This window comes from Haliaeetus albicilla, chromosome 15 (genome assembly GCF_947461875.1).
Source record: "Haliaeetus albicilla chromosome 15, bHalAlb1.1, whole genome shotgun sequence".
In the NCBI taxonomy this organism is placed as follows: domain Eukaryota; kingdom Metazoa; phylum Chordata; class Aves; order Accipitriformes; family Accipitridae; genus Haliaeetus; species Haliaeetus albicilla.
In genome coordinates, this window is record NC_091497.1 from 32746274 (window position 1) to 32759029 (window position 12756).

A 12756-nucleotide genomic window follows, 5' to 3' on the forward strand; every position below is an offset into this window, starting at 1 on the left:
ATTTATTTTACTTTATAGTCTAAGTTTATAGGTTGTGATACACAAAGAAATCAAACTCCTGAACTGTAGGTCATGCTGAGAAATGATGATAATAAATGAATGCATCCTGTGCTTGCTGCTTAAGGACAACTTTGTTGTTGTTGACTTACTGGACGGTGGATTCAAACTACATCTCTGAAAGCTACAATTGTTCCGGATCGACAGCTGTTGAAATACTTGAGAGTTTTTATTACATTGGAGAAATGCTTTTCATAACCAATGGTGATGCTGCTCCTAAACTCAAAAAATACAGAGCAAGTTTCAGCAAGCGCTTGAGCTAAAGTGTGCAGTTAAAGAAAAAAAATTCTAAAATGCAGGTGAAATGCATCATAAAGATGCTTGGACACTAGTAAAAACAATGTGACTAAGAGTATAAAGGACATGCTGATGAATTAAATGTCATTATTGACTAATTTTGGACAATAATTATTCAATTTACCGTTAGTAATAGGCCATGTGATATATTTAATCGTAATTCTTTTTGCGTGAAAAGCTCATTTGGATTTTTTAAAGTAGAATACATTCTTGTTTTCTGTCTTACTCTCTGATGGTATTCATACTAGTACACACAAATAATTGATGTGGTAATTGAAGTAGTTCTTAGTAATTTAAAAAAAATTAGTAAAATCCATTTACGTGGTATCTATTGTGATGTTTTGAGTTGGTTTTCAGGGAGTTTTACGCTAAGTGACATTTGGAATAAATTATTTCTTTCATTCTAGTTAAAAATCTAACTTGTTTTTCTTGTCTAACAGATTTGTACAAAGGGTAAGGTGCATATATTCAAATACCTAACTGTACAGGCCTGCCAGATTAAAACAGCAGACTCACTGTATCTTAATGCCATAGAGCAACAGCATTTGCCACAACCTGTGGAAGAGAGGTACGTATGAAAATCTCACTTAGGTTTTTCATGTAACAGTTATAAACAAAGTGAAATAAATATATTTATATCTTTAGCTTTCAGAGTTTCATTTGTTTAGATGCTATTTAGAGTGGACTTTTCTGAACAGAGATTTGGTTTGCTTTAATATATTTTATTCTAGTGAAATCCATATAAGAGTTTAGAACAAAATATTTTTAACAGTCAGTTCTGATTAAAGTTAGCAGCACATTAGGAAAGATCTTAGAAGTGAACCTTAGTTTAAATCTATCCTCTTACTAGTAGACTACAGGAATAATAATTCAGATGGTAGTATCATTAGGTGTTGGAACTTTCTTGTAAATCCATTAACACACTAAATAAGTTTTGAATTCTTGCGTTGTTTTGTGATTTAGATATTGTCATACATTCGTCACATAGTTGTTTTAAGCTTTTTTTAATTTGTCCAGAGGCTTTTATCCATCCAGCAAAGAGAACTGCATGAATGTTGAGATCCTTTTAAAGTGAAATGTGCTAATTTGTTAGCAAAATGAAAGACAAAATCTTTAATGTCTTGCATCAAACATCTAGGAAATGTCATCTTGTATTGTGGCTTAAGGAAAGGAACTAGATACGAAGCAGCTCGTTTCTATGAGAATCTCCATAGCTAATTGGAAACCAGCGTTAGTCAGCTCTTTCTTTGCTAACATGGGAGGTATAATATAAACAATCAGAGAAAGTATGATAATGTCTTATTTTTGGAGAGAAGTACTCAATAAAAACAAAGTGTTGATGTAAATAAAAATAGAGATGTTGCTGATAACACCCTGGGGGACAAAAAAAAAAAGAACTGTTACAGAATCTCCCTTTCAGTCATCTAGGCAAGGTTTCAAGCAAATATTTTTCCTCCATGTATGTTTGGAAACACCTTTGTGAATTTCTGTCAGATAAATGCCAAAGGTGGGAAGAATCCAGGATGAAGAGTAAGTTTGCCATTTGGGAAACACCTGCTTGTTTTCTGTTTTGTTCTTTTAGTATATAAGAAAATTGACAGGAATGTCAGGTCCTGGATGACATTTTGGTTATATAGGAGCATACAGGTTAGGGTCAGGGGATAGTACACAGTAGGTGCCAGTTGGTAACTAACAGCCTAATGTCTATCACACAATAATAACCAAACTTTTATTTTAGAGAATAACTTCACACTTCTAAAGAAAAAATGAACCCAGTTAGGATTTCCATAGGCAGTTTCTACACAAAATCCTTAGTGTTTACTAATAAGAAATAATTTAAGATTAGGGTTAATCAGATACCTTATTCATGTGATGACTGATAAAGTTCTTTTTTAAATTGCTGTGTCAGTCTGAATTCAGGGTTATAGCTTTCAGGATTGCAAATGAGGGGATAATAAAGCATATTTTAAAAAAAGTTAGATGATGGGAGTTTTGCATCTACTAGCGTACTTTAAAATCAGTAGAGGTCATATTAGGTAATGAAACCAGAAGAGAGAGCAGTTGTCACTATTATAGTAATTTTCTTAAAAACCTAAATTTCAAAGTCTATTTTAAAGCACCAGAAGGAGGTTTCTGTGTTAATAATTACTTCAAGCCGCAGGGAGATATCAGTTCATTTTTAATGCATCAATGGTTACAATTAAATCAGTTGACTCCAGTTTGAGTTCAACTAGTTTAGTCGCTTATCCCATGGCTAAATGACTTCAGACTCCTGTGCTACTTAGCTAGTAACTAAGCTTTTTTACTTAGTATATAGACAAAAGCAAGCTTTACAGGAGATTATTTCTGTTGTTTTCGTTAATCCTTAGGCTAACCAGCCATTCCATCTGATCTATTTTACTATCACCAGACTGCAGATTTGTAGTTTTTAACCATACTAGGCTATTTCACCCTCTACCATTAAGCCTGGTTGGAATTTTGCTTTGATTTAAGTAAAACCAGGACAGAATTCTAACGGTAAATGCTGTGATAGTTTTTTATTGATTTTTGTATTTAATTTTATTTTTATTCACATCTAGCATTGATGACATCTACCCAAGTAAAAAGGACTCAGATTCAGGAGTTGGTAGTGATAATGGCGATAAACGTTTGTCAGCAACAGAGGTAAGTTGCCTGAACTCTGTGTCCAGCTCCCCTTCCAGCACCCATATTTTTGACTATATTTTAAGCTGGGTAACAATGTGAATATGTTTTTAGCCATCAAAACTGTGCAACCACATCCTTGGCATGAATTTCTCGCTAAGAAATGGATAAAACAAAGATAAAAGGAGACTGGGGGGGTGTGTTTGGGGTTTTGTGGTTTTTTTTTTTTCTCTGTATGCTTTCTGGAAAGGGCAGGGAGATACTTGCTTACAGATGGTCAACAACCTACCAGTAGTGAAAATTCACTACAGTTGTCAGGCAGTTTAGATAATCTAGAGGATGAGGGCCACACCAGAATCCACGTCCGCTGTTTCCAATGAAGTAAATGTCCTAACAGTTACAAGCCTGGCTGCTGCTCCCATGTTTTCTCTTTGACTGATGACTCTTTCCTGTTGGGAATTAAGAGGAGTTCAGTCTGCCCAGTCCTGGTATGTTCTGTGGTGTTGTGGTTATGGCAGTTTGCTGTAGCGTAGGAACTTCAGAAACTTTGCAGATCTTAATGCCTTTACATGCTCTGGCAGTTAGGCAGTGCTGGAAATAAGCCTTCAGAATTTTTTCTGAACTATGTTATCTGACTGAGCAAAGAAAAAGGATGGCTTTCCTAAGACTAATGTTGTCCTAAGCAGTTAGAGCTGACTTTCCTAGACCTTTTTTCTGAGGCACTGCTCAGCTGAACAGGGCACTAAATCTAGTTGGACTTGAACTGAGTAAATAATGATAAGTAAGTAAATAATTTGCAGTATAATTCAGTGATGATCTTTCTGAAATGAACAAATAATGGGATTTGTGGTCTGACCTGATGGGAAATATTCAGGTCACAATAAAAGAATGAGCTTCGTGCTACTTAAAATAATTATACAATGATTCTTTGGTGTTTTTCGCCTCCTTTGAGGAAAAGAGATTCTGTTGCTTTTGAAACAAATGTATAAAGAATCAAGCTTAGATACTGAGTTTGTAGTTACTAAAAAGCAAATTGAAAATGAATCCACTTACACATTGATTGGTCTTTTAAATACAAAAGCACTTAAAACCCCACAGGGATTTCCAAGTATTTGGCCAAGTTTCTTGCTAGATAGAAATGAAGCAGAATTACTGGGATTTCTAGCCAGACTTCCAATGGTTTCCCTCTAGTTGTAAGAGCATACAGTCCATTCAGAGATGCTTACAAACTGTTTTGCCATTCTCACACTTCCTGAAGCTGAGTTAGCTTGTTAATGAAACTGTTATTCCAGAATTTCCTCTTTAGCTATAAATAACACCTTTAGAAAATAGATCATCTTTCCTGTAATCAAAATGTAGCAATCCGAATGCTGCAAAAAATCTTTTAAAGACAACCAACAGTGAACCGATCCATTTTTATTAGCACAAAGGCTTTTTATATGAGAACTATTTACTCGTCCCATCCCTGCCTGATTATTGCTCTACTATTAAGGAGAAAATAGATGCTGAGATCTGTAATCCCAAATGTATTTGGTAGTAAATTCATCACTCAGTTTTCCTTCTGATGCGATCTTTAATACCTGTGTTACACATGAGAATTGTGCAATATTAGCATGTTGTGAATACAGATTCACGTATGTTGTTAATTACAATCAGAAATCTACATACCAAACATTAGATAAACATTAAATGATAGGTCATAAAGTGGTCATTAAAACACATTTTTGGAGGGTTTTTATAAATACATCAGACATATAGAAACAAACTACAGTTTAGTCTAATGCTAGTGGCTGTTGAGTTTCAGCTCTTTTACAGAAAAATACTACAATGTCATATTGCATTTGTGTAACTTAAAAACAGTAACTTGAATCACTTGTTTGAAAATGAATGTATTTTTTTAGGAAGCTTGCTAATTAGCTTTGGGCGCATACACATAGGAGGGGAGTACTTGCTGAGCAATTTACCTATTTCTGTCTGGCTTGTTGGTAGGGTAATTTCAGGGTCAATTCTTCAGAGCTATAGTCCTTTTTGGCATTTCAAGTGAAAGTTATCTTGTAGCATTGCTGCAAAATTGGTCATGGCAACTTGAAGGCAAATTCTGCTTTAAGGTAGTGCACTCACGTACCTCATCTTTTAGGAACAGTGTAGCATTTTGATTCATTTTCCACCTCCCTTTGACCTTATTTTTTCCTTAGTTAAAATTCATTAGAACAAGAGGGTACTTGTTAAGATCCAGATGGTGTCCCAGCTTTATTACTGATAAGAGTGACGCATTAGTACCAGCAAGAATGTATATGAAGATTCTTTCAAAATGCATCACCTGAATTCAGTGTTGGAATAATGTTAGGTATTTTTGATTCTTATATGTCTATTGTCTTCTGTTGCTGGCTGAATAAAAATAAAACTGTGGACGAAGGAAGTGAGACACAGTATTTCACCTGTGAAGGAGCAATACTTTTGTATTATCGCAGGCTGCTTTGGATAGTTTCTATTTCATGGTATACTGGCAGGAAACACCTGGAAAATCAATTGCAGAATTCTGTAGGCCCTGAAAGCGAGACGTAGCTTGTTAAAGGAATGATTTTCTGTTTCCAAATTGAATGGCCCATGGCTTTTTTTACACCAACATGCCAAAATATTTTCCTAAAAGCTGTATGTGTTGCTCTGCTGAGAAAAAAACCCTGCCTGTTTTAGCATTCAGAACTTGTAATAATGTGTATAAGAACATTTTACTATAGTATTTTCAAACCAAAGTTGTGAGATTAACAAAACATGAATCTTTGATCTAGAGTAACTAAATTTAATGCTTAAATGTCACATGAGATACAGTCTGAAAGAAAGAGAAGGAACTTCGTAGTAACCTTGGTTGTCTGAACAAATTTATACTGTGTATGTCTTTTTTTTTTTAAAGCTGTTGGATTGTCATTGTTTGAGGTCTAAAAACGAGTGACTTGTGCTTAGACTACTTGGAGCGTGGTTTGTTTATTTTCTGTTTGAGATACTAATTTGTTTTATTTTAAAATAAAATTTATTTTAAAATTTAAAAATTATTTTAGAAGTTGACAAATAGGAACAGTACTGCAATGTTAGTTCACTTCATTATAAAGCTTCATTATTTTGATAAGGCTTTATCAAGTCCCTGAACATCCTTTTGAATTTTTTTCTCTTTAAGCAGAAGAATACAGCCAGTGAATTCATAGAGTTAATAACATGCAGTTTATTCATAAAGAAGAACATTTATGGTGGTCCACATTTACAAAATGTGTTAAGTCCATGGCATTCTTGGCAAACAGGAATAACCACGTGTATTTTCGATACAGTTTTTTAAGTGCAGAGCAGATTTGCTCCATCCTTTATCACAAACCTTAGCTTCAGGATTTAAAAAAAATATTTTTTATATGGAATATGAACATATAAAGGTAGCAAGAATGGGATAATTCTGCTCGAAGCTAGCAACTGTGGGAAGGAATAACGGATTGGATGTAACAATCTCCCATTCCATTGCGGATCTGGTGTTACAGTGGGCTGAACGGATAAACAGGCATATACCATTTCCTTAAAAATACATATTCTTAAAGGATATGGAACAAACTGCTATATATGTATTATAGCAGTTATAATTACAGAATACACGTACAGAATATGTATGTGCAGAGTGGTGAGTTCCAGAAACACAGAGCATCTAACGAATGAGCGATGCCAGTGGGTTTGCTGGGAAATGCATTTGCAGAGCTCTGAAAGGCTGTTGTAACGGTGAGCTCTCTCAGGAGAGCAAGAATAAAAACTTGACCTCTTCTGCAGACGGTGTTTTTGCTGTAGTTCACCTCAGGAGGGAACGTGAGCAGGAACAGCCGTGCCCTAGTGGCGTGGGACAGAAGCGAAGGCAGTGAAGTGTCAGCGCTTCTTTGCGTAGCCGCTATCCGTAAAGTCATAGACAAGATAAGCTTGTAGGTAAAGGTAATGAGTTTTAGTGTACCTACTAATACGGCTGAAAAAAATGTATGCGCTTTTAAGTCAAGGAAGAAAAGCCAGCGTACTTGAGAGCTTCTGCTTTTTTTCAGCTCCACCAGTTAGTCTAATAAAAGGTGTTGCCTCAGCCTACAAAGTTCATCTTGGTTGCTTTAGGCATTAAATTAACAAGCCGCAGGGTAAAGCAGGGGAGAAGAGTCTTGGAGGGAAAGAGAAAAGGACTGCGATACGAGGCTCAGTTTTTCTACAGACTTTGGTGGCTACGAGGAGCCTCTATTTTCAGCTGTGCCGGGAAATTGCACAGAGAGCAGCGCAGTGGAGCGGTGTCGCTGCGAGGAGAGGACTAGTGCAGCGAGGAGGGTAGGGGAAGAGGAGAGATTCATTGTTCTGCTTGGCCAGCCTCCTGTCAGGATGTATTCAGCACGACTACAGCTTCCTACAACAGGATTTGGTCATGTTAGACGCTCTGGTATCCTCTCCCATATTCGTTTGCCACTCTTTAGTGAGCGCTCTTCTTAATATGTACGTTTTTATCACTCTTGGTTTGAGCTGAAAGCAGCGTTTCTCTTGTTTCTTCTTAGCCTTCTGATGAAGATACTATCAGCTTTAATGTTCCAATGTCGGACATCGTGGAAGAAGATCAGGTTGTAAAGGAAGATTCAGGTCACCATGCTAACTCAAGAAAAGGTTGGAATGTAAAAAAAGTGGAAGTTAAATACAGGGAAATTCTGGCGATAATTCCATGTATAAGACTAAATTCAGTTTGCAAAAGTCACAACCCAGCAAACATCAATCTTTCAGCAGTCTACAAACATCATCTTTAAATGAAATCCATTTTATTTACTGCTATTTTTCCTTGGAATTTTCAGTGTTTAATTTTGCTCTGGATAAATACCTTATTAAATTGATTGTTCTTGCTGATGTTCTAGTTGATCAACAGGTATTTTTGCCACCCTATGCATTTTAATTTTTTTGTAATAAATGCCTACCTACCCAAAAGGCTTTAAGCATGCATATGCAGTCATGTAAAAAAGAAGAAAAAGTGTGCTACTTAGAACATTTTTTAACTATACTGAATTGAGGTCCTTGTAGTTGTTTTCCGTAGCAATTCCAATGAACTTGTTACACCTTGTCACTAGAGTTAGTAAGTTTTGGTTCTGCCTTGGGGAAGAAAAGTGAGAGTCGGTTTAAACCATCTTCCCAACCAGTAATATCAATGTATAATAACTTATCAAATGCTAACTCAGATTTTGAGTTAGCTATGTACAAAAGCAGAGTCCCTTTCTCTGGTTGGACATAATGTGTATCTAAAGCTTTATTAATCAAAGTCAGCATTACCTCTGGAAGCAAGTAAATCTCTTCAGATTTTGAGAGAAGGTGTAATTTTATATAAATGTTATTGAAGTAACTTACATTTTTCTAAATTACATCTACATACTGATAAACAATGTTTCTCCAAGGTCTGTACATACTAATGATAAATGGCAGGATGAAGTCGGTGAGTAGCGTATGCATACACATAAATAGGAGATCAGCCTTTGCCCAGTGTTACATACTAGGTTAAATGAACTTCAGTTGAGATACTCATCAGAATTCAGGAGAATACGAAGTGAGATAGTAAGAGCATTACATCCTACAGTGTTTATTAGCAAACTGGAGAGGGTAAGTTATAGGATCAGACCACTTCAAACAGAGGAGAAAATTCTTACTGCCGTATGCCCCTGGAAATAGTATATGTAAGCAAGAGATTGGCATAGGCTCTGAATGCTCTGAATCATTTTGTTTGACTTCTGCTAAGAGTTTGAGTGTTTGTTACAGCATAATAACTCTGAAGTTGCATTAAACTGCAAGTCACTGGCTGAGACATCTGAATGTCTTAAAATATTCTGCAGCTGTCCAGCTGTGCTCTGGTACCGGTACTGGCAAGACATCCTTGGGGTAGTTCAAAACTGACTCCATTAATGCCAGTTGTGGTGCTTCTGATCTACTACTATATGAGCCCAGGGTATTGATTTATTACAACTTTGAAATGAATTGGCATCACTCATTAAAATGCAAAGGTCTTAAGCTGTTTGAAATTTTTAATACACTTCCAATTTAAGCTTTGGTTTTGAGCTCTATAATTTAATACACTTAAATTATGTTGAGTAACAAATGTTGAGCTGAACCAGAAATCATTCTTCTCTCTCTCTTTTTTTTTTTTTTTTTTTGTTGTTATTAGTGGAATTCCATCAAGGATCTTCTCACCTGATTGTCAATGATAAGTCAAGAGAAACAGAAAACCAGTTTAATGAATCGGATACTCTTACTACTGAATTTATGAGTTACATTAAGGCAAGTTTGTGACAATTTAAAATGGGGGGAAATATCTTCACTACTTTCACAAGTATAGAGCAAACAGGAGTGACAAACTGCAGACATTTTAATGAATGAGACCACAATTGATGCTTTTTGTCATAAAAGATACAGAAGGCAAAAAAAAGCAGGTAGGTTTAAAGTGATTATAATTAATCTAGGAGGTCAATTTACCTGTAACTCTTTCTAGTATATGTGAGAGTTATCCTTTAACTATATTTAAGGCTTTAAGAAAAAGTGCCAGGTATGATCTGTGCTATTTGCTTTATATTTTGAATTGAGCAATTTTTGCATTTGTTACATTAGTAAAATCCAGGGGAGGATGAAAGTAGAATAAGTGCTGCATTTTGCTCAACTTATATGTGCGCTTATGGGAAAAATCATGTACTTAGTTCCTGTAAGGAGAAGAAATAGAAAAAAGAAGGGCTTTATTCATTCTACTGGGGATTGGCACTGGGAAATGGGCCACCTTCGGGGTATGTTAGAGGAGCTGGTACACCCCTCAGTGACGCATCTTGCAGAGTTGGATAGCATTTATTGGTACGGGGTGATGCGACCGATGTGCCAAACACATGACACAAAAGAGGATAAGTCTTTCTGTTTTCTGCTGTTCATTCTCTACTAGTAGAAATGCGCATCTGTTCAGAGAGCTTCTGTCTTTACTGGCAGCTGAACTAGTTCAGTGTTCTCCCTATCTGAGATGAAAGAGAAAAGAAAACTGCAAAGCACAAAATGGAAGCATGAAAGAGTCAAGTTTTCTAATAAGTAGCGCTTCATAGTTATACGTAGGACAGTGAGAGCTGTAATTTATGCCTACATTCAACCCAAAATAACTGGCTGACTGATATGAATTCTTCCTTGCAGTTTTCGTTCTGATTTGTTTTAAAAAAAAAATATTCATGGCTTTTAAAATTTTCAAGTAGGAATCCTGTTAATAATTATGGATGAAGTATGTAATTGCTACTGCTTGCATATTTGGAATTTGCTTGTTCTGTAAACAAATCTGGCTGCGGTGGGAGACCAAGTATGAGAGTTGGGTTGTGCTTAATTGAAGCACTGTTTGCATACACCAGAAAGGCACAAATGAAATCTGGGACATAGAATAAAGAATTCTCATGCTGCTTGACTTTCTTTTTTACCGTTAAAGGGAGGGTAAGGGCTGTCGACCTCAATAAAATCTGAACAGTGAACAGAAAGATCTTGTAATCGGTATTTTAAAAGGGGGTAGGGTGAGGAGTGGAGCAGAAGTGTTGGATTGCTTCAACTAGCCACCCTAAACTGTTACATAAATTAGGTCAGTGCTGAGTCTGAAAGCAAAATTTATCTGCCTACTTAATTGCAAAGTTCAGTTCTCAATATCCCTTTGCTTACAGAGCAGAGCAGCAGAATGCGATGAATTATTGAGAATAGAAGAGGACACACAATGGCAAACAGACGAAATGTAAGTATTTTTTATGTATCTGTAAGTAATTAGCTGTGTCATTTAATTAGATTGACGAGAATTGGCAATTCCTTATCAGTTAATAATTTTGTAGACTTGGAGGCATGACAGAAGCACAGCCTTGCACTTTGTGTGCGCTCCATGTTTTATACATTATTGCCAAATAGAGCAGATGTTATATTACAGCTGATTAATTTGTATGCACAAATAATGCTGTAATATTTTTACGTGTGTAGAATGCAAGCTTTTTAATGAGGTATTTTGATTTTTAGTATGTTAATGGCATTGGTAAAAAAGGATTTCATTAAAACTTGTAAGATCTAAATTTAATGTACGTTTAAAAATTTTTAATTTAATTGGAAAAAATCCCTCAGTCTTTTTTCTTCTTTTGTCGTAATTTTAACCCTGAAGCAATCATGAATTCATAGATATTAATTCAAGAGCAGAGCAAGTGAACATCAGTCACTGAGGCGAGTGCCTAAGAAAAGGGGATTTAACATGACAGTGTACTGTGAAGAAGTCACTCATCAGAACAGTGGAGTCCTATACGATTTAAAAAGAAAAACTGAAGGAAGGGAGGAATATGTGCTTTCTGAAAGAGCCTTGCTGGCAGAACTAACAGGAGATTGTGTTTCTAAACCCCCAAAAGAATTACAAATATTGAAAAGCAAAAGAAAGCATGCTGGTCCATTAAAAGAATCATTGTATTTAGTACTTATATTAAAACAGTACATGTGATGAGTGCAGTTAATAAGACTCAAATACTGATAAATAAATTTTCAATTTTAGAAGTCAGTCTGTTTAATTGAATGCTAAAAGTTTTAGTTCATCACATTTGTTTATGTGTGTATGTATTAGGTTGGGGGGGGCTTTGTTAAGGACAAAGTGCTGGAGAATTTTTTCAGAAGAAACTCTTTTTGTAAGTTCAGCACATGCTAGTGTGCACAGAGGCTGGTTTTTCCCCTCTGTGGTGTTTGCGTGCCAATTGGAAGCTACAGCTCAAACTGAAACTCAGACTACCCTTGATAATTGCTGTTGTACCTCTTTTTTGAATGCTTTTGTTTTCTGTTATAGAATAAACTTATCAGAAGACCAAACTATTGATATAGCAATGATAGAACAACTAAGAGAAGCAGTAGATTTATTACAAGATCCCAACAGGTATGCTTACAATAGCTAATGTATTAATGTAATGTATTTAAATTTTTTGTGAATTACTTTTAGAGTTCTTTTTTAACTGATAATTGAAAGTTCTCTGGAGTTACAAAGTGCTTTGTTAGCATACTGATGTTTTTCAGGAGGCGCTTAGATAGTTAAGAAAGAAACTTGCATTCTCTCTCAGACTATCTAGACAAGGATCCCGGTACATTAAGAAGGATTTCAGATATAAAAGAAACCTAAATTTAGAAGTGGAAACACCCCTTAACCATTCATTTCGTGTACACTACTGTGCTTTTCTGAAGTTTTGTCTAGGATTGCCGCACTTCTTCTAGGGACTATAAACTGTCCTCTACTTATTCATGCTTGGTTTATTTTGTGGGAGTGGAGAAGGTCTGCTGGCCCAGCTTCGTCCCAACTTAATGGAGCACAAAAAGGAGGTGCCTGAGTTAGCGGTGGAGTTTCTGTAGTCTCCCCCTGAAAGCAAAAGGAGAAAGAGGAAGCAGGAGCTAGAGAAAGTTACTTAGACTTCCCCTGACTACAGAAGGCAGGGTTTTATAATTTAGGTGCCTGTTTTAAGTGGCTAAAGTCAGGTGGAATGACTCTGGATCTGTGAATAAGGAAAAGAATAAGTATTTAAAAGGAAATAAATGCTTGTCCTGCTGAAAAGGACTGACAAGAGTGATGTAAGTAGTTCTGTCCAGATGCTTTTCTTTGTGTAATCACCTTCAGAAATCGATTAAGTTAATTTCAAAACTAGGTAACTTGTATTTCTTCATTACTTCTATGAGGTAGTTGGTTTACAGCTTCATTTCACTGAAGACTAGAAACCTCCT

At 35.9% G+C, this 12756-nt stretch overlaps 1 protein-coding gene across 10 annotated transcripts in view; it reads left to right on the forward strand.

The window, feature by feature from the left end:
* LRCH1 (leucine rich repeats and calponin homology domain containing 1) overlaps nt 1-12756 on the forward strand; it is a 125792-nt gene that overhangs the window by 68106 nt on the left and 44930 nt on the right. For all 10 annotated transcript variants that reach the window (XR_011327920.1, XR_011327921.1, XR_011327922.1 and 7 more), the window contains exons 6-11: nt 795-922; nt 2934-3018; nt 7548-7653; nt 9188-9300; nt 10695-10762; nt 11837-11923. Coding sequence is in view for 3 of the 10 variants with exons in the window: in XM_069802693.1 (XP_069658794.1) it covers nt 795-922; nt 2934-3018; nt 7548-7653; nt 9188-9300; nt 10695-10762; nt 11837-11923 (587 nt within the window). In the remaining 7 variants the exon portion in view is untranslated. The remainder of the gene's footprint in view (nt 1-794; nt 923-2933; nt 3019-7547; nt 7654-9187; nt 9301-10694; nt 10763-11836; nt 11924-12756) is intronic.